The sequence below is a fragment of the Monodon monoceros genome, unplaced genomic scaffold, assembly GCF_005190385.1.
Source record: "Monodon monoceros isolate NGI ecotype Baffin Bay Population unplaced genomic scaffold, NGI_Narwhal_1 Super_Scaffold_5, whole genome shotgun sequence".
NCBI lineage: Eukaryota > Metazoa > Chordata > Mammalia > Artiodactyla > Monodontidae > Monodon > Monodon monoceros.
The window spans coordinates 106,000,067-106,022,659 of record NW_021703782.1 but is presented as its reverse complement, the minus strand read 5'-3'; the positions used below and the strand labels follow the sequence as shown (position 1 = coordinate 106,022,659).

Genomic DNA, 22,593 nt, shown 5'->3' with positions numbered 1-22,593 from the left:
ACAAGTCCAACGAACATGCACATTTCTTTTAGTGTGCTATTTTGTCAGAATTTCACTCAGGATTTTAAAATGAATTGAGAAGCTCTGCACCATCTTCTATGTTCTGTCCTATCAACATGTTTCATAGTTTTGCCTGTTAAATCAGCAAGGCCTCTACTGTGTTGTATATTTGAAAGGTGCTAAGAGAGTAAATCTTAAAAGTTCTCATCACAAGAAAAACAAAATGTTTCCTAGTTTCTATGGTGACAGAAGATAACTGGACTTATTGTGATCACTTTGCAGTGTTTATAAATACTGAATCACGGTTGTACACCTGAAACTAACATAATGTTGTCAATTATACCTCAAAAAAAAAAGCAACAGTGGAAACAATAAAATGTTACGATATTTGCAATATACTTAAAACACCAAGATCTCTTATTTTTTATTAAAAAAAATTTTTGGCTGAAGTATAACTGACATACAATATTATATTAATTTCAGGTGTATATGCATCATGAATTAAGTCCTCTTTTTTTCACTTTTTAAAATTTTTATTTTATATTAGAGTATATTGAATTACAATGTTGTGTTAGCATCAGTTGTACAGCAAAGTGATTCGGTTATACATATACATATATCCATTCTTTTTCAGATTCTTTTCCCATATAGGTTACTACAGAATATTGAGTAGAGTTTCCTGTGTTATACAGTAGGTCCTTGTTGGTTATCTATTTTATATATAGTAGTGTGTATATGTTAATCCCAAACTCCTAATTTAGCCCTTCCCCCACCTTTCCCCTTTGCTAACCATAAGTTTGTTTTTGAAGTCTGTGAGTCTGTTTCTGCTTTTGTAAATAACTTCATTTGCATCATTTTTTAGATTTCACATATTAGTGATATATTTGCCTTTGTCTGAGAAGTCCTGTTAATTTTTCATTTATTTTTTTAAAAATTAAATTTTATTGGAGTATAGCTGATTTACAATGTTGAATTCTTATTTTATTTTATTTTTTTAATTTATTTTGGCTGAGTTGGGTCTTTGGTGCTGAGTGCAGGCTTTCTCTAGTTGCAGTGAGCGGGGGCTACTCTTTGTTGCGGTGCGCGGGTTTCTTATTGCGGTGGCTTCTCATTGCGGTGGTTTCTCCTGTTGCAGAGCACGGGCTCTAGGTGCGTGGGCTTCAGTAGTTGTGGCACATGGGCTCAGTAGTTGTGCCTCGCAGGCTCTAGAGCGCAGGCTCAGAGCAGGCAGATTCTTAACCACTGTGCCACCAGGGAAGTCCCTGAATTCTTATATTAAACCAACTTGTTCCAGATAGTAAAACAACAGCAACAAAAAAATTCTACAGGATATTCATGATAAGTTTTGTCTTTTAGGTATGAAAATGTATTATAAAGCTATATCAATTAAATTATAATGATCCTGATATAAGAATAAAAACACATCAAGGAAACAGAAAAAAATACTGAATAGATACATGTATATGTATAACTGAATCACTTTGCTGTACACCTGAAGCTAACACAACATTGTTAATCAACTCTACTCCAATATAAAATAAAAAGTAAAAAAAAACAAAACTGAGAAAGAGCTCCTAGGATACTATTTAGCGTGATAAGAGATATTTACAAATCAGGAGGGAAAGTGGTAGTAAAATAGTGTGAATATTTTACAGCATAAAGGTCTTTATCTCCCACCAACCATCAAATAAATTCCAGGTGGATTAAGTGAGGGGAAAAAACCCAAAGCATTCTTACATCAAAAATGTCATAAGGGGGCTTCCCTGGTGGCGCAGTGGTTGAGAGTCCGCCTGCCAATGCAGGGGACACGGGTTTGTGCCCCGGTCCGGGAAGATCCCACATGCCGTGGAGCGGCTGGGCCCGTGAGCCATGGCCGCTGAGCCTGCGCGACCGGAGCCTGTGCTCCGCAACGGGAGAGGCCACAACAGTGAGAGGCCCGCGTACCGCAAAAAAAAAAAAAGAAAAATATCATAAGGGCCCCCGGTCACTGCAACTAGAGAAAGCCCACGCACAGAAACGAAGACCCAACACAGCCAAAAATAAATAAATAAATAAAATAAAAAAAAAAAATGTCATAAGGGCTTCCCTGGGGGCACAGTGGTTAAGAATCCGCCTGTCAACACAGGGGACACGGGTTCAAGCCCTGGTCTGGGAAGATCCCACATGCTGTGGAGCAACTAAGTCTGTGCGCCACAACTACTGAAGCCCGTGCACCTAGAGCCCATGCTCTGCAACAACAGAAGCCACCACAATTAGAAGCCCACACACTGCAACGAAGAGTAGCCCCTGCTCGCTGCAACTAGAGAAAGCCCGCATGCAGCAACAAAGACCCAACACAGCCAAGAATAAATAAAAATAAAAAACAAATTTATAAAAAAAAAGATAAAGACCTTAAAAAAATGTCATAAACTATGGTTGCAACAGAACAGAGTGCCATGCAGTTACATAAAGAAATGAAGAAAACTACATGTTTCAAAGCAGTGATCTCCAAGATAAATTAAGTGCAAAAAAGCAGGGTCCAGAACAGTGTCTATAGCAAGTTATCTTTTATCTGGGAAGGGATACACACACACACACACACACACACACCCCACCCCATATATATGTATATTTATGCCTTTTTTTTTTGGCTTGTGGGATCTTAGTTCACCAACCAGGGATTGAACCCGTGCCCCCCGTGATGGAAGCGTGGAGTCCCAACCACTAGACCACCAGGGAATTCCATGTATTTGTTTTGTTTTTGTTTTTTAATAAATTTATTTATTCATTTATTTTTGGCTGTGTTGGATCTTTGCTGCTGCACGCAGGCTTTCTCTAGATGCGGTGAGCGGGGGCTACTCTTCGTTGCAGTGCGCGGGCTTCTCACTGCGGTGGCTTCTCTTGTTGCGGAGCACAGGCTCTAGGTGCACAGGCTTCACTAGTTGTGGCACGTGGTCTCAGTAGTTGTGGCACGTGGACTCTAGAGCGCAGGCTCAGTAGTTGTGGCGCATGGGCTTAGTTGCTCTGTGGCATGTGGGATCTTCCCGGACCAGGGCTCCAACCCACGTCCCTTGCATTGGCAGGCGGATTTTTAACCACTGCTCCACAGGGAAGCCCCCTGCTTTTGTTTTTAAAGAAAAGATACAACACCCATACGCTAACAGAAACAATCACTGGCAGACAGGACAAGAACAGGGTGGAAGCAAATGAGAAGAAAGCCAGACTTCTCCAAATATACCTTGTTTTGTAGTTCTGACTCTGGAATCATGTAAATGTTTTCAATAAGTATAAAATAAAACTAAATCCAGTTGGAAAAAACTCTTAAAAATCAAAAGCAAAAATGAAACAAAGAACCCAACTGTTTATCAAGTTGGTGGCTTAACAGTAAGAATTATTTCTTTCTTTCTTTCTTTTTTAATAAACTTATTTATTTATTTATTTTTGTCTGTGTTGGGTCTTTGTTGCTGCTCTCGGGCTTTCTCTAGTTGTGGCGAGTGGGGGCTACTCTTGCTTGCAGTGCGCGGGCTTCTCATTGTGGTGGCTTCTCTTGTTGTGGAGCGTGGGCTCTAGGCACGTGGGCTTCAGTAGTTGTGGCTCACGGGCTCTAGAGTGCAGGCTCAGTAGTTGTGGCACACAGGCTCAGTTGCTCCACGGCATATGGGATCTTCCTGAACCAGGGATAGAACCCGTGTCCCCTTCATTGGCAGGCGGATTCTTAACCACTATACCACCGGGGAAGTCTCAGGAGAATTATTTCAAGTGAAATGAAACAGTAATTTAATCATATATCCCTTAGTGGTATATAGCTGTAGGCAAAAAGAACTGCAAATCTTTTTTTTTTTTTTAAAGATTTTTTTGACGTGGACCATTTTCACAGTCTTTATTACAAAGCCTTTGTTACAATATTGCTTCTGTTATTTATGCTTTGGTTTTTTGGCCGCAAGGCATGTGGGATCTTAGCTCTCTGACCAGGGGTCGAACCTGCACCCCCTGCACTGGAAGGGGGAGTCTTAACCACTGGACTGCCAGGGAAGTCCAAGAACTGCAAATCTTTTTTTTTTTTTTAATATTTATTTCTTTATTTGGCTCCTCCTGGTCTTAGTTGCAGCATGCAGGATCTTTAGCTGCGGCATGTAGGACCTAGTTCCCTGACCAGGGATCGAGCCCGGGCCCCCTGCATTGGGAGCACAAAGCCTTAGTCATTGGACCACCAGGGAAGTCCAAGAACTGCAAATCTTAAACTGTTATCAGCAATCATATTGTTAGTATTGGTATTATTATTTTGAGATTACATGTTATGAAATTACACATATATATTACATATATACACACCTATATTTTACTATACACAGTAGGGTAAGGTAAGTAAGTAATGTTCATTAATTTAGAAACTGAGATTTTCAATATGGGATAAAAATGATACATGCATAAAAGTAAAGAAGTTAAATAAATGCTGTAACCCTTTACTACACTCAAATGGAAAAGGTCAGCATTAATTAATGATGCATTTTCACCTAAAAAAAAAAACACACACTTCCTAGTTTAATCCATTGAAAAGGCCTAAAAACAATGACAAATCCTAGTAACTAATCTGTGTTTTCTAATACCTTTACCCATTAACAAGTAATAAGGCTTTGTGAAGAAATGCCCGATTCTAGCTCTGGAGAAGAAAATGTTCAAGATGAGGTAGAAACAGCTTGCCTGCTTTCTGCTGCAACAAGTACTACTGGGGCCATGTCCAAAGGACAGAGGAGCCAATGTGAAGGTGTTCCCACTGGACAATTTGAACAACAATGAATCTATAACAGACTGAAACATATTATACTTCAAGTATATAAAATTCGTATGTTCTTAATGATAGTTAAAAAAAAAAAAAGAAGAGAACCTCAAGTCATTGTGGGAGAAAACTAGAAAAGCAACTCAACACTCTGAAAACGGATAAAGGGAAAGAATCAATCATTTATCCTTCCTTCCCTATATAGACTACCCTTCAAGATAAATAGTTTATGGGGAAATTTTCTTCTTTGTAGTAGAATTCTAGCTAATAAATGTAGAAAAATGATAGCATTAGAAAAACTCAAAATTTACCACCCCTATTGAAATAATAGATATAAGTAATGATCAGCAATGGCTACTACATCATTAGCTAAAGGCTCAGAGGAATCTTTAAAATGGGAGATAAGCCTGATGATATCTGAAGCCACTGGTTGATCTTAACATCACATATGGAAAGACCATCAGATACTCTACACCTCCCGGTGTGATACAGTAACAAATACATACTCCCAACTATGAAGTACTGTTGCAGGGGGGAAAATATTCAAACCTGAACCTGATCAAGCCTCTAGACTGCACTGTGCAGTAAGGTAGCCACATAAGGCTCTTTACATTTAAGTTAATTAAAAACTTTTTAAAAGTTAAAATTCAGTTCTTCAGTCACACTAGTCACATTTCAAGTGCTCAATAACCACATGTTGCCATTGGCTGCTGTATTGAATAGCACAGATATGGAACATTTCCATCATCACAGAAAATTCTCTTAGCACTGCCCTAGAGAAAGTTACAAATTCACAGGAAATACAGGGAATAAAAGAACATATTAGGGACTTCCCTGGTGGTGCAGTGGTTAAGAATCTGCCTGCCAATGCAAGGGACATGGGTTCAAGCTCTGGTGTGGGAAGAACCCATATGCCACGGAGCAACCAAGCCCATGCGCCACAACTTCTGAGCCTGCACTCTAGAGCCCGCGAGCCACAACTACTGAGCCTGTGTGCCTAGAGCCTGTGCTCTGCAACAAGAGAAGCCACTGCAATGAGAAGCCTGCTCGCCACAACTAGAGAAAGCCCATGTGCAGCAATGAAGACCCAATGCAGCCAGAAATAAATTTATAAAATACATCCAAGGGGAGAAGCAAGAAGAACTACAGTCCTGCAGCCTGTGGAACAAAAACCACATTCACAGAAAGATGGACAAGATGAAAAGGCAGAGGGCTATGTACCAGATGAAGGAATGAGATAAAACCCCAGAAAAACAACTAAATGAAGTGGAGATAGGCAACCTTCCAGAAAAAAGAATTCAGAATAATGATAGTGAAGATGATCCAGGACCTCGGAAAAAGAATGGAGGCAAAGATCGAGAAGGTGCAAGAAATGTTTAACAAAGACCTAGCAGAATTAAAGAACAAACAAACAGAGATGAACAATACAATAACTGAAATGAAAACTACACCAGAAGGAATCAATAGCAGAATAACTGAGGCAGAAGAAAGGATAACTGACCTGGAAGACAGAATGGTGGAATTCACTGCTGCGGAACAGAATAAAGAATGCAAAGAAATGAAGACGGCCTAAGAGACCTCTGGGACAACATTAAACGCAACAACATTCGCATTATAGGGGTCCCAGAAGGAGAAGAGAGAGAGAAATGACCTGAGAAAATATTTGAAGAGATTATAGTCAAAAACTTCCCTAACATGGGAAAGGAAATAGCCACCCAAGTCCAGGAAGCACAGCGAGTCCCATACAGGATAAACCCAAGGAGAAACACGCCAAGACACATAGTAATCAAATTGGCAAAAATTAAAGACGAAGAAAAATTATTGAAAGCAGCAAGGGAAAAACGAAAAATAACATACAAGGGAACTCCCATAAGGTTAACAGCCAATTTCTCAGCAGAAACACTACAAGCCAGAAGAGAGTGGCATGATATACTTAAAGTGATGAAAGGGAAGAACCTACAACCAAGATTACTCTACCCGGCAAGGATCTCGTTCAGATTTGATGGGGAAATCAAAAGCTTTACAGACAAGTGAAAGCTAAGAGAATTCAGCACCACCAAACCAGCTCTACAACAAATGCTAAAGGAACTTCTCTAAGTGGGAAACACAAGAGAAGAAAAGGACCTACAAAAACAAACCCAAAACAATTAAGAAAATGGTCACAGGAACATATATATCGATAATTACCTTAAATGTGAATGGATTAAATGCTCCAACCAAAAGACATAGGCTTGCTGAATGGATACAAAAACAAGACCCATATATATGCTGTCTACAAGAGACCCACTTCAGACCTAGGGACACATACAGACTGAAAGTGAGGGCATGGAAAAAGGTATTCCATGCAAATGGAAACCAAAAGAAAGCTGGAGTAGCTATATTCATATCAGATAAAATAGACTTTAAAATAAAGAATGTTACAAGAGACAAGGAAGGACACTACATAATGATCAAGGGATCAATCCAAGAAGAAGATATAACAATTATAAATATATATGCACCCAACATAGAAGCACCTCAATACATAAGGCAACTGCTAACAGCTATAAAAGAGGAAATCGACAGTAACACAATAATAGTGGGGGACTTTAACACCTCACTTACACCAATGGACAGATCATCCAAAGTGAAATAATAAGGAAACAGAAGCATTAAATGACACAATAGACCAGACAGATTTAATTGATATTTATAGGACATTCCATCCAAAAACAGCAGATTACACTTTCTTCTCAAGTGCGCACTGAACATTCTCCAGGATAGATCACATCTCGGGTCACAAATCAAGCCTCAGTAAATTTAAGAAAATTGAAATCACATCAAGCATCTTTTCTGACCACAACGCTATGAGATTAGAAATGAATTACAGGGAAAAAACCATAAAAAGCACAAACACATGGAGGCTAAACAATACGTTACTAAATAACCAAGAGACCACTGAAAAAATCAAAGAGGAAATAAAAAAATACCTAGAGACAAATGACAATGAAAACATGATGATCCAAAACCTATGGGATGCAGCAAAAGCAGTTATAAGAGGGAAGTTTATAGCTATACAAGCCTACCTCAAGAAACAAGAAAAATCTCAAATAAATAATCTAACCTTACACCTAAAGGAACTAGAGAAAGAAGAACAAACAAAACCCAAAGTTAGCAGAAGGAAAGAAATCATAAAGATCAGAGCAGAAATAAATAAAATAGAAACAAAGAAAACAATAGCAAAGATCAATAAAACTAAAAGCTGGGGCTTCCCTGGTGGCGCAGGGGTTGAGAGTCCGCCTGCCGATGCAGGGGATACAGGTTCGTGCCCCGGTCCGGGAAGATCCCACATGCCGCGGAGTGGCTAGGCGCATGAGCCATGGCCGCTGAGCCTGCGCGTCCGGAGCCTGTGCTCCGCAACGGGAGAGGCCACAACAGTGAGAGGCCCGCATACCGCAAAAAACAACAACAAAAAAACCCTAAAAGCTGGTTCTCAGAAGATAAACAAAATTGATAAACCATTAGCCAGACTCATCAAGAAAAAGAGGGAGAGGACTCAAATCAATACAATTAGAAATGAAAAAGGAGAAGTTACAACAGACACCGCAAAAATAAAAAGCATCCTAAGAGACTACTACAAGCAACTCTAAGCCAATAAAATGGACAACCTGGAAGAAATGGACAAATTCTTAGAAAGGTATAACCTTCCAAGACTGAACCAGGAAGAAACAGAAAATATGAACAGACCAATCACAAGTAATGAAATTGAAACTGTGATTAAAAATCTTCCAACAAACAAAAGTTCAGGACCAGATGGCTTCACAGATGAATTCTATCAAACATTTAGAGAAGAGCTAACACTCATCCTTCTCAAACTCTTCCAAAAAATTGCAGAGAAAGGAACACTCCCAAACTCATCCTATGAGGCCACCATCACCCTGATACCAAAACCAGACAAAGATACTACAAAAAAAGAAAATTACAGACCAATATCACTCATGAATATAGATGCGAAAATCCTCAACAAAACACAAGCAAACAGAATCCAACAACACATTAAAAGGATCATACACCATGATCAAGTGGGATTTATCCCAGGGATGCAAGGATTCTTCAATATACGCAAATCAATCAATGTCATATACCATATTAACAAATTGAAGAATACAAACCATATGATCATCTCAACAGATGCAGAAAAAGCTTTTGACAAAATTCAACACCCATTTATGATAAAAACTCTCCAGAAAGTGGGCATTGAGTGAAGCTAGCTCAACATAATAAAGGCCATAGACGACAAACCCACAGCAAACATCATTCTCAATGGTGAAAAACTGAAAGCATTTCCTCTAAGATCAGGAACGAGACAAGGATGTCCACTCTCACCACTATGATTCGACATAGTTTTGGAAGTCCTAACCACGGCAATCAGAGAAGAAAAAGAAATAAAAGGAATACAAATTGGAAAAGAAGAAGTAAAACTGTCACTGTCTGCAGATGACATGATACTATACATAGAGAATCCTAAAAATGCCACCAGAAAACTACTAGAGCTAATCAATGAATTTGGTAAAGTTGCAGGATACAAAATTAATGCACAGAAATCTCTTGCATTCCTATACACTAATGATGAAAAATATGAAAGAGAAATTATGGAAACACTCCCATTTACCACTGAAACAAAAAGAATAAAATACCTAGGAATAAGCCTACCTAGGGAGACAAAAGACCTGTATGCAGAAAACTATAAGACGCTGATGAAAGAAATCAAAGATGATACCAACAGATGGAGAGATATACCATGTTCTTAGATTGGAAGAATTAATATTGTGAAGATGACTATACTACCCAAAGCAATCTACAGATTTAGTGCAATCCTTATCAAATTACCAATGGTATTTTTTAAGGAACTAGAACAAATCATCTTAAAATTTGTACGGAGACACAAAAGACCCCAAATAACCAAAGCAGTCTTGAGGGGAAAAAACGGAGCTGGAAGAATCAGACTCCCTGACTTCAGACTATACTATAAAGCTACAGTAATCAAGACAATATGGTACTGGCACAAAAACAGAAACATAGATCAAAGGAACAAGATAGAAAGCCCAGAGATAAACCCACGCGCCTATGGCTAACTCATCTATGACAAAGGAGGCAAAGATATACAATGGAGAAAAGACAGTCTCTTCAATAAATGGTGCTGGGAAAACTGGACAGCTACATGTAAAAGAATGAAATTAGAACACTACCTAACACCATACACAAAAAATAAACTCAAAATAGATTCGAGACCTAAATGTAAGACCGGACACTATAAAACTCTTAGAGGAAAACATAGGAAGAACACTCTGACATAAATCACAGCAAGATCTTTTTTGATCCACCTCCTAGAGTAATGGAAATAAAAAAAAAAAAAAGGGACCTAATGAAACTTAAAAGCTTTTGCACAGCAAAGGAAACCATAAACAAGACGAAAAGACAACCCTCAGAATGGGAGAAAATATTTGCAAATGAATCAATGGACAAAGGATTAATCTCTGAAATATATGAACAGCTCATGCAGCTGTTTAAATATTAAAGAAACAAACAACCCAATCCAAAAATGGGCAGAAGACCTAAATAGACATTTCTCCAAAGAAGACATACAGATGGCCAAGAAGCACATGAAAAGCTGCTCAACATCACTAATTATTAGAGAAATGCAAATCAAAACTACAATAAGGTATCACCTCACACCAGTTAGAATGGGCATCATCAGAAAATCTACAAACAACAAATGCTGGAGAGGGTGTGGAGAAAAGGGAACCTTCTTGCACTGTTGGTGGGCATGTAAATTGATACATCCACTATGGAGAACAGTACGGAGGTTCCTTATAAAACTGAAAATAGAATTACCATATGATCCAGCAATCCCACTACTGGGCATATACCCAGAGAAAACCATAATTCAAAAAGACACATGCACCCCAATGTTCACTGCAGCACTATTTACAATAGCCAGGACATGGAAGCAACCTAAATGCCCATTGACAGATGAATGGATAAAGATGTGGTGCATATATACAATGGAATATTAATCAGCCATATAAAGGAACGAGTCATTTGTTGAGACGTGGATGGATCTAGAGACTGTCATACAGAGTGAAGTAAGTCAGAAAGAGAAAAACAAATATCGTATATTAACACATGTATGTGGAACGCATGTATGTGGAACCATAGAAAAATGGTACAGATGAACCGGTTTGCAAGGCAGCAGTTGAGACACAGATGTAGAGAACAAACATGTGGACACCAAGGGGGGAAAACCGTGGTGGGGTGGGGATGGTGGTGTGCTGAATTGGGCGATTGGGACTGACATGTATACACTGATGTGTATAAAATTGATGACTAATAAGAACCTGCAGTAAAAAAAGAAAAACAACTAATACTAAACTTTCTTTGGGTTATTTGTATGGAAATATGTTAATATAAATGTTTCAGACATTACAAAAAAAAAAAATCCAAGGGTTAGGGTTAGCAATTGCCTTGAAATTTTCCAGAATGTAGGAAATTTTATAGAACAAATGATCCAGATTCTTCAACAATAGCAAGAAAAAAGAGAGAGATAAGGGAGTCTTAAGATTAAAAGAATGAAGTAAGACACAGCAAACCAAAAAGCTGAACTTTGTATGGGTGTTAATTTTCCAACCAATTGTAAAAAAAAAAAAATTATTGAGACAGCTGGAGAAATTTGAACACTGGCTAGATATCTGATCATATAAAATGAATTATTAGGTTTTTAGGTATGATATTAGTGTTTTGGTTATGTAATAGAGAGTTATATCTTTTAGAGATACATACTAAATTATTTTCCAGATGAAGTAGTATGTTTGAGATTTACTGTAAAACCATCTGGAGGAAGGGGTGCAGGTGGCAGCATAGATGAAATGAGACTGCCATGTGCAGATGCTTGAGGGAGCTGGGGAATGGGTGCCAAAAGGTACATCATGCTGTTCTCTCCACTTCCGTGTAGGTTTGAAATTTTACAAAAAGAATGGTAAACAAAAGCCAAAAAGAGAATTGAAAGGTAACTATAAACTATAAATTTCTGCCTCAAATATGATAAATGCTTAAGGTTCTTAATATTTAGAACTCACATAAGTTGATTTTTCAAAACACAAACTGGTAGAGATATGAACAAAGGGCAAAGAACATAGAATTTAGGAATTCCCTGGCGGTCCAGTGGTTAGGACAACATGCTTTCACTGCCGAGGGTGTGGATTCCATCCCTGGTCGGGGAATTAAAATAAGATCCTGCAAGCTGTGCAGCGTGGCCAAAAATTTTAAAAAAGGAAAATAAAAGTTAAAGAAAAAAAAGAACATACAATTCATAGAAGTGTGAACTGGTACAACTTTAGGATGCAAATCAAGAACCTTAAAGTTGGGACTTCCCTGGTGGTTCAGTGGATAAGACTCTGTACTCCCAATGCAGGGGGCCCAGGTTCGATTCCTGGTAGTGAACTAGATCCCACATGCATGCCACAACTAAGGAGCCAGCGAGCTGCAACTAAGGAGCCCATGTGCTGCAACTAAAGAGCCAGCGGGCCGCAACTAAGACCTGGTGCAACCAAAAAAACAAACAAACAAAACAAAACCTTCAAGTTCTTTGACCAAGTAATTCCATTTGTAGGAATTTACCTCAAAGAAATAATCAAAAATACAGATAAGATGTACACAAAGTGATATCACTGCAGTGTTACTCACGATAGTGAAAATACAGAAACTTAAATATTCACCAATAGGCATGCTTTTTCAATAAATTTTGGTATGGTTACATGTTGGAAGTATCCAATTTCATCTGTTCATCAAATATTTATTGAATACCTATTATGTGTCAAGGCAATACTTGCAGGTTTTAACACTGCAATGACTACAGTAACTACGTGTTCAAAATACCATATCAAATGAAAAAAAGCAACATATATTTCTGTAAGGTTTTAATTTTTATCATAAGCATAGCAGGCGTTCAGTTTATATTAATGAATGAACTAAAGTATTTTGCAGTTGGAAGAAACAAATTTTTTTTTAACCTAAGATAAGAAATTATATCTATATTAGCCCAATTTAGGGTGAGATCACACACACACACACACACACACACACACACACACACACACACACACAGGCAAAAAAGAAATATAAAGCACTAACAGTGGTTATCTCTAGGTAAGAGGATGACAAGCGGTAATAAGCAGGTATTATTTTTAAATCACAAAACAGTTTTGCTTTCAATGTTCTTCATTTCAAAGACAGAGTCTTCCTGAAGTCCCCTCACCTCAGAAGTGGCCCGGATGATCCCCGAGATGAGGCCGCACAGCTGATTGCCTCGGGTCCGGAAGGCAGACAGGTCGACCCTGGGCAGGTCTCTGCGCTGGTCGGCGGCGTCCAGCTGCTGGCTGAGGTGCAGCACCTCCTCCTGCAGCGCATAGAGGTTCCGCAGGCGGATCTGGCCTTCTTCCTTCCGGAGCCGCTCCCGCTCCACATGCTTCAGGCGCTGCTGCTCTGCCTCCCGCAGCTTCAGGTTGAGAATCTACAGGAAGGGCGGTCAAATTAAGGGCTCCTGGGCCTTCTCTGTCTACATTCTTCCAGTCCTGTGTGGGCTACCTATTTTCACAGAGAGGCCCAGAGCGACAAAAGGACTGCCCCAAGTCAGCCACACAGTGGCATGACAGAGGCCAGGTCCTCTGTGACTGTGCTGGAACCCGACTCCTCGGGCACGTCACTCAGACACTGAATACCCACACGGACTCTCCCAAGCTCTGACCTTCGCCCTGTGATGATGCTCAGCTTTCAGCTTCTCTTGCTGCCCCAGGGCTTCTCTGGAGCTGAATGAAAAATGGAGGGAGGAAGAGTCAGGGATGCTTCCTAAAATTGTTTTACCTCTCCTCTCTTTGTGTTGCATTGCTCATCTTTCCAAGGTTGGTCATTTTTCTAGGTTATAAGTTTCTCTGGCTATTTTATTTTGATACTTAAGGACTCAGAAGAAGTTCAACTCCTTCCCTTTGGGTTTTATGTAGGGAAAGAGTTCCGGTGGACCACGCCGACATTCCCGTTGTAATTCAGGGAACTCACCTCTTCTCCATCACTTCCCGTAAGTCCTGGAATTCTTTATGATGCTTCAGTTCCTTCCGCTCATCAAAGCGCTTCAGCTGCTCAGATGCCATCTCAGAGAGGGCCCGCGCCTGCCTCTCCTGCTCCTCCTGCCACTGCCTCAAGCCCTCCTGCAAAGGATCAAAACCAGCTCTCTGCAGCTCCATTACACCCTGCTCATCTACCCCATGGGCTGCCCTCCCATCAGCCCTTAACTCCATCAAAGATACTTCGGGGCATGGAATTATCTGCCTACTTCTTGGAACCTCTGCTTGAGTCACCTCTCTGCTTTGGGTTGATCTTTAAACTCAGCTGTTGTGGAAAGCTTTTCCAATTTGCCCCATATGGTTTATGTCACTCCAGTATAAGCTAAGAATGGACGGGTATTCACCAACATAGTATCAAATAGCCCTGCACTTTTAAGCTTCCATCCTTAAGCTTACTGTACTCTTTTTCTGTTTTGGCCACACTCTACAGCTTGTGGGATCTTAGTTCCCTGACTGGAGATCGAACCTGAGCCCTCGTCAGTGAAAGCATGGAGTCCAGTAACCACTGGACCACCAGGGAATTTCCATCCTGTGTATTCTTATGAGAGCTTCAGGGTAATCTAAAGAAATCCTTATTCTAATTCCATAAACATGCTATGCACACTCCTATCTCACTCCTTCCCTCAAGTTATTATCTCTGCCTAGAGTCTTTTCCTCCACCGTTACTTAGGAAAGTCCCATTCCTTTATACCTAAGGGTACCAGGTATTCCATTTATTATTCACGAGAGTACTCTCATTTGTTTTTTTTTAAAAAATAAATTTATTTATTTATTTATTTTTGGCTGCATTGGGTCTTCATCACTGCGTGCAGGTTTTCTCTAGTTGCTGCGAGCGGGGGCTACTCTTCGTTGCAGTGTGCGGGCTTCTCATTGCAGTGGCTTCTCTTGTTGAGGGGAGCACGGGCTCTAGGTGCACAGGCTTCAGTAGTTGTGGCACGCAGGCTCTACAGCACAGGCTCAGTAGTTGTGGTGCACGGGCTTGGTTGCTCCACGGCCTGTGGGATCTTCCTGGACCAGGGCTCGAATCCATGTCCCCTGCATTGGCAGGCGGATTCTTAACCACTGTGCCACCAGGGAAGCCCTCTCATTTGGTTTTTAAGAGCAATTTGACATTTTAACTATCAAATTTTAAAGTGTATATATCCTTTGACACTCATTCCATTTTAGGACTTTGTCCTGAGGAAATACTTGCATATGTGTGCAAAGATATATGTACAAGGGGACTTCCCACATGCCACGGAACAACTAAGCCTGTGCGCCACAACTACTGAGCTCACGTGCCACAACTACTAAAGCCCCCAAGCCTAGAGTACATGCTCTGCAACAAGAGAAGCCGCTGCAATGAAAAGCCCGCGTGCCACAACAAAGACCCAACGCAGCCAAAAATAAATAAATAAATAAATAAATAAATAAATAAATAAAATAAATAAATTTATTTAAAAAAAATTGATAATGAGCATCCTTGTTGATAATGGTAATAAATTTGAAACAATTTAAATTAACAGGGAAATAGTTAAACATATTACAGTAGGTCATACTAGAAAATACTCTGCAGCCTTTAAGGAAGATGACATGCTGTATACACTGGCATGGTGATATGTTAATATATATTGTTAAGATATTAGGCTATTTTTTTTTTTTTTTTTTTTTTTGCCGTACACGGGCCTCTCACTGTTGTGGCCTCTCCCGTTGTGGAGCACAGGCTCTGGACGCGCAGGCTCAGCGGCCATGGCTCACGGGCCTAGCCGCTCCGCGGCATGTGGGATCTTCCCGAACCGGGGCATGAACCTGTGTCCCCTGCATCGGCAGGCGGACTCTCAACCACTGCGCCACCAGGGAAGCCCTAGGCTATTGTATTTTAAAAGTTATTTTAAAACTTCCAGTAGGGCTTCCCTGGTGGCAAAGTGGTTAAGAATCCGCCTGCCAATGAAGGGGACACAGGTTCGAGCCCTGGTCCAGGAAGATACCACATGCCGTGGAGCAACGAAGCCCATGCGCCACGGCTGCTGCTGCGCTCTAGAGCCCACGAGCCTCAGCTACTGAAACCTGCACACCTAGAGCCCGTACTCTGCAACAAGAGAGGCCACTGCAATAAGAAGCCTGTGCACCGCAGCAAGGAGTGGCCCCCACTCACTGCAACTAGGGAGGGCCCGTGCACAGCAACAAAGACCCAACTCAGCCATAAATAAATAAATAAATAAATAAATTTACAAGAAGAAAAAGAAAACTTCCAGTAGAAGGCGGCAAATTGAACACAAATATATATCTCCTCTCCTCTGAGACTGTTTAATTAAAAGTTGGGAAGAAAAAAAAAGACTCAACAACAGAGAGCACATGAGGAAGATTATCAGCGAGGAAAACCTTTCTACTCGCATCTGGAGGACAGAAAGTCCATGCAGAAGTGATGATTGAAAGAAGAGAGCCGAGAAAACTCAAGAAGAAACTGTCTTTCTCTCCCTCACTATCTCCATTGCTACCCGCTCCCCTCCAGTCTAAGCAACTGTCATCCTTTTTTATCCAGTGTCAAAGTGAATGCTTCAATGACTGTTGCTGTCTCTCACTCAGATTATAATAGTCTTCTAACTATATTTTAGAACCTTGGTTCTATGTTTCTCCCTCCAGCATATAAACTCTATGAGGACATGGATTGCGTCTACTTTGTTCACTGTTTTTTTTTTTTCTTTTGGCTGTGCTACGTGGCTTATGGGATCTTAGTTCTCCAACCAGGGACTGAACCCGGGCCATCAGCATTGAAAGCGTGGAGTCCTAACCACTGGACCGCCAGGGAATTCCCTGTTCACTATTTTATCTAGGCCTAGAACAAAAGTGCTCAGTAAGTATTTGGTGATTCCATGAATAAATGAATGAAGGTAGATGCTAGAAGACTTTAAATTTATAAACTCATGTACTCTTTAAAAAGTTTTACTGGGACTTCCCTGGTGGCACAGTGGTTAAGAATCCGCCTGCCAATGCTGGAGACACGGGTTCAAGCCCCGGCCCAGGAAGATTCCCACATGCTGTGGAGCAACTAAGCCCGTGCGCCACAACTACTGAGCCTGTGCTCTAGAGCCCGCGAGCCACAACTACTGAAGCCCACGCGCCTAGAGCCCGTGCTCCACAACAAGAGAAGCCACCGCCGTAAGAAGCCTGCGCACCACAACGAAGAGTAGCCCGCACTCACCGCAACTAGAAAAAGCCTGCGCGCAGCAACAAAGACCCAACACAGCCAAAAATAAATAAATAAAAATTTGAAAAAGAAAAAGTTTTACAAAACATGCATTGTTTTTCTAATAAAAAGAATAAAGTCAAATAAACTAATTAAAATAGTGCTATTCTTTTTTCAAGAGGCTGTTAAGGTCAATCTTCTCAGTATAACCTTATCTGACAACAAAGATCATCTTCAAATTTTGGAGAAGTAAATGGAAGCCAGGAAAGCCCAGGTAATTTTCCCAAAGTCACATGTAAAATAGAAGAGGTAGGATTTGAAACCAGATTTGACTTTAGAGAGCTTACTCTTGACTGCTATGTTATGCTATCTCCCCAGCTGAATCAGAGCTACTAGTAGGTGGGGCACGATGATTATTAGTACATGGTGGACATTCATAATCCCTGAGGAACTGCATTTAAACGTGGCTCCCTAGGGTCAGGCCTGTCTTACTTCAAGGGTTACTTACTGCTCCTTTCATTCTGTGCAGCAGCTCATACATTCGGATGCAGCCTTCCACTTTGATCCCCTGGGAGGACTGAAGTACCATAGGTTCTGTATGCTGAGACTCGTATTTGTCCTATACAGACAGAAGATGGAAAAATTAAGCTTTTAAGATGGTAAAGTTGGTGTTATTCAATCTGAACAAAAATCACATCCTTACTTATGAACAACCAGTAACAACAACAAAACAATATATATTAGAACCAGTGTGCTTTTCATGATATTGACCTTATTCTAATTGGTTTCCTTAATAAAGTGGATGTTTTTGCTTTGGACAGTTTTTTTGTGTTTTTTTTTTTTTTTTGCTTGCTCATTTGTTTCGATTTGTCCAGCGCATTTTCCCCATTTCTTCTAATAAGTGTCCGTTTTTGCTGGGTTGGTTTGGATGGAGAAACCCCAGCCCACACCCCCGATTCTTCCACAACCCCTAGTGTCAGGGGTCACTAAGCATGTGACCAGCCTGGCAATCAAAGTATTCTATCCCCCTGTACCCAGTACCCAGTATCTACTTCAGGAATGAGGCTTATGACCTAAGCTAAGCCAGAGTCCATCCTGAATTTTCCTGATGGAGCTATTTGGGATGGTTTTCTCTTATTCTGGGGATGCTAAGCTAAGAAGATATGTGTCTAGGGCTACCAAGAGACATCCTGCCAGACAGTCTATCTGAAAGATGAAACCAAGATGAGTTAGACAGAACTGAGAAATGGAGAAGCAAAGCCCTGGGTCTGAGTCACTGAATCAAGTGAGAAATAGTATCAAGGACAGACAAGCAGAAAATAGATCCTCTAGATCTAATTGATTCGAAATGCACTCCTAGATTTCCTGGTTATATGAGCTAATTAATTTCTCCCCTGACTTCCTTGTTTTGCTTAAGCTAGTTTAAACTGGGTTTCTGTTACCTAAACACCAAAAATTTGTAAATGATACAATTCATTATATAAAGCCATCCAAAACTTTACTTAAACCTTAAGAATTACGGAATTTTATACCTGGAGAGGACCTTGGCAATGTAGTCCAGTACCAGATTTACAGATGAAGAAACTGAGGCCTAAGGAGGGAAAGATGCCTGCCTGAGGGCATGCCACACTATTGGCAGGATCAGGACTAGAAACTGCTGCCTCTGAGAAGCTGCTCATAGAAACTTAAATTTTTTTTTTAATTTTGAAATAATTATAATTTACAGGAAGTTGGAAACAGTAAATTGACGGTACGAGCCACAGAACTTATTCAGATTTCACCAGGTTTTACAGGAATTCATTTGGGTACGTGTATAGTTTTATGCAATTTTATCACATGTGTAACCACCATCACAAAGTACAGAACTGTTCCACCACCATGAAGCTTCCTTGTGCCACACCTTTATATTGCTAATCTGTTCTCCATCTCTATAATGATAGCATTTCAAGAACGTTAAATAAATGGAACCATACAGCACATAATCTTTTGAGATTGGCTTTTTTCACTTCGTATAATGCCTCTGAGATCCTAAGTTGTTGCATATTATCAAGGACTTGTTCCTTTTTATTGCCAGTCGTATTCCATGATAGAGATGTACCAGTTTGTTTAACCATTCATCTGTTGAAAGACATTTCACTGTTTCCAGCTTGGGGATATAATAAATAAAGCTCCTATGATCACTGGTATACACATTTTTACGTAAATATAAGTTTTGATTTCTCTGGGAAAAATGCCCAAGAATGCAACTGCTAGGTCATACAGTTAAGTACCTATTAGTTTTATAAGAAACTGCCAAACTGTTTCCTAGAGCGCCTGTACCGTTCCACATTTCCACCCAAAATACACGAGTGATCCAGATTCTCTACATCATTGTCAGTGTTTGGTGGTGTCACTATTTTTTATTTTAACCATTCTGATAGGTGTGTAGTGCTACTTTGTCCTGGTTTTAATTTGCATTTCTTTAATGGCTAATGACTGTGAACATATTTTCATGTACTTATATTGTCTATATATTGTCTTAGGTGAAATGTCTGTTCATATCTTTTGCTCATTTTCTAACTGAAGATTAGAAAGTTTTTGTTTAACCTTTGAGTTTTAAAAATATATTCTAAATATATATTCTCGATATAGATTTTAAATATATTCTAGATACATAAACCTTTGTCAGATAGGTCGTTTGCAACTACTTTCTCCCAGTCAGTAGCTTGTCTGATCATCCTCTTCACAAGGTCATTCACTGAGCCACGCTTTTCATTTGATGAGGTCCAATTTATTAATTTTTCCTTCTATGGATTAAGTTTTTTTTTTTTTTTTTTTTTTTGCGGTACGCGGGCCCCTCACTGTTGTGGCCTCTCCCGCCACGGAGCACAGGCTCCGGACGCGCAGACTCAGCGGCCATGGCTCACAGGCCCATCCGCTCCGCGGCACGTGGGATCCTCCCGGACCGGGGCACAAACCCGCATCCTCTGCATCGGCAGGCGGGCTCTCAACCACTGCGCCACCAGGGAAGCCCGATTAAGTTTTTAGTGTCAAATCTAAAAACTCTTCACCTAGTCCTAGGTTCTGATTATGTTTGTTTTTTCCCTAAAAGTCATAGTTTTACATTTAAGTTCATGATCATTTTGAGTTAATTTTTATGTAAGTTGTAAAGTTTAGGCTAAAGTTCATTTTTGTGTCTATGATGCTCAATTGCTAGAAATATTTTTTAAAGACTAATATTTTAAAAGATGAAGTGTGAAATATAAACTAAAAAGTAAACTTTTTATGTATGTAATCATGCAGTCTTTCATAATATGAATAATCATCTCTGTCCTGTATTATTTTTTAGGATTATTATTTACTGTACAGTAAATTCTTTCCTATTGTGAACAACTCTTGCAAAGACATTTCTCCAAAGAAGATATACAAATGGCTAATAAGCACATGAAAATATGCTCAACATCACTAATCATTTAGGGAAATGCAAATCAAAACCACAACGATACACTTCATGCCCACTAGGATGGCTTTTGTAAAACAAAACAAAATAAAAACAAACAAACAGACAAAAACAACCCAGCAAATAACAAACGTTAGCAAAGGTGTGGAGAAACTGAAACCTTGTGCATTGCTAGTAGGAATGCAAAATGATACAGACGCTGTGGAAAACAATATGATGGTTCCTCAAAAATTTAAACAGAATTACCATATGATTCCTCAATTCTACTTCTGGGTACATACCCCAAAGAACTGAAAACAGGTACTCAAACTAATACATGTACATGTGTATTCAGAGCAGCACTAGTCACCAACAGCCAAAAGGTGGAAGCAAGCTAAACGTCCAGTGACAGATGAATGAATAAACAAAACATGGTACACACAGTGGAGTATTATTCAGCCTTAAAAGGAAGGAAATTCTGACACATGCGACAACATGGATGAACCTTGAAGACATTAGGCTAAGTGAAATAAACCAGTCACAAAATGACAAATATTACATGATCCCACTTATACGAAGTACGTAAAATGGTCAAATTCATAGAGACAGAAAGTAGAATGGTGGTTGCTAGGGACTGGGGGTAGGGGGAAATAAGGAGTTATTTATTTATTTATTTATGGCTGCGTTGGGTCTTCATGGCTGCGCGCAGCCTTTCTCTAGTTGTGGTGAGCGGGGGCTACTCTTCGTTGTGGCACATGGGCTTCTCATTGCGGTGGCTTCTCTTGTTGTGGAGCACGGCACGTGGGCTTCAGTAGCTGTGGCATGTAGTCTCAGCAGTTGTGGCTCGTGGTCTCAGTAGTTGTGGCACACAGGCTTAGCTGCTCCATGGCATGTAGGATCTTCCCACACCAGGGAACGAACCCGTGTACCCTGCCTCGGCAGGCGGATTCTTAACCACTGCACCACCAGGAAAGTCCTGGAGTTATTGATTAATGAATGTAGTGTTTTTAGTTTTGGATGATGAAAAAGTTCTGGAGATGGATATTGGTGACGATTACACAACACTATGAATGTACTTAATGCCACTGAATTGTACTCTAAAAAATGGTTAAATGGTAAATTTTATGTCATGAATATTTTACAATTTAAAAAAAGGTTTAAAATTTAAAAAAAAATGTTCATACCCTTTTATCTTTGACGCCAGTCAAATCATTTGGGCATTTATTTTAAGATATTAGCCAGAAGACATATTTTAAGATTAAAAACGGAAAGATCTCTCTGCAGAAAGTTTCTCAGTGTAATATCTTTAAAAGCAATGAAATGGAAAAATATAAATGCCTAATAATAAAGGAGCAGTTTAATAAATTACAGGATATTACATATCCTCTAAGTAGACATTTACAAAGGTGGAAATAACGTGAACAAATAATTCAAATAGTTCATGAACAAAATAAAGTTAGGAAGGAAAAGCAGAACATGAAAGTGCACATACAATTTAATTATGCCAAGGTACAAGGATGCAGCCATATGAAAGTGGAAAGAAGTAACTGATGACTGAAATGATGAAACCATAGGGAGATTTAACTTCTTCCTTTTGTTGAATTGATAATATATTTTCAGTAAACAAAAGTCTGCAGTGAGTATGAACAAAAAGAACAAAGAACTTTGTCTTTTGGAAGCTAAACGTGAAAAATGTAATCTCTACCTTTCTAAAGAGTTGCCTAGTCTTATTTTGCTGGCACAAAAATCTAAAACTTGAAAAAGCACAATAGTGCTTAGAAGTTTTGGGCTTCCCTGGTGGCACAGTGATTGAGAATCTGCCTGCTAATTCAGGGGACACGGGTTCGAGCCCTGGTCTGGGAAGATCCCACATGCTGCGGAGCAACTAAGCTCGTGAGCCACAACTACTGAGCCTGCGCGTCTGGAGCCTGTGCTCCGCAACAAGAGAGGCCGCGATAGGGAGAGGCCCGCGCACCGCGATGAAGAGTGGCCCCCGCTTGCCACAACTAGAGAAGGCCCTCGCACAGAAACAAAGACTCAACACAGACAAAAATAAATAAGTAAATAAATTATTAAAAAAAAGAAAGAAAGAAAAAGC

At 39.9% G+C, this 22,593-nt stretch overlaps 1 protein-coding gene across 1 annotated transcript in view; it reads right to left on the bottom strand.

Moving 5' to 3' along the window:
* GLE1 (GLE1 RNA export mediator) overlaps window positions 1-22,593 on the bottom strand; it is a 43,660-nt gene that overhangs the window by 14,755 nt on the left and 6,312 nt on the right. The window contains exons 3-6 of the mRNA XM_029203061.1: window positions 17,586-17,696; window positions 13,847-13,995; window positions 13,539-13,599; window positions 13,050-13,304 (exon numbers count right to left, since the gene is read on the bottom strand). Of these exons, the coding sequence (XP_029058894.1) occupies window positions 13,050-13,304; window positions 13,539-13,599; window positions 13,847-13,995; window positions 17,586-17,696 (576 nt within the window). The remainder of the gene's footprint in view (window positions 1-13,049; window positions 13,305-13,538; window positions 13,600-13,846; window positions 13,996-17,585; window positions 17,697-22,593) is intronic.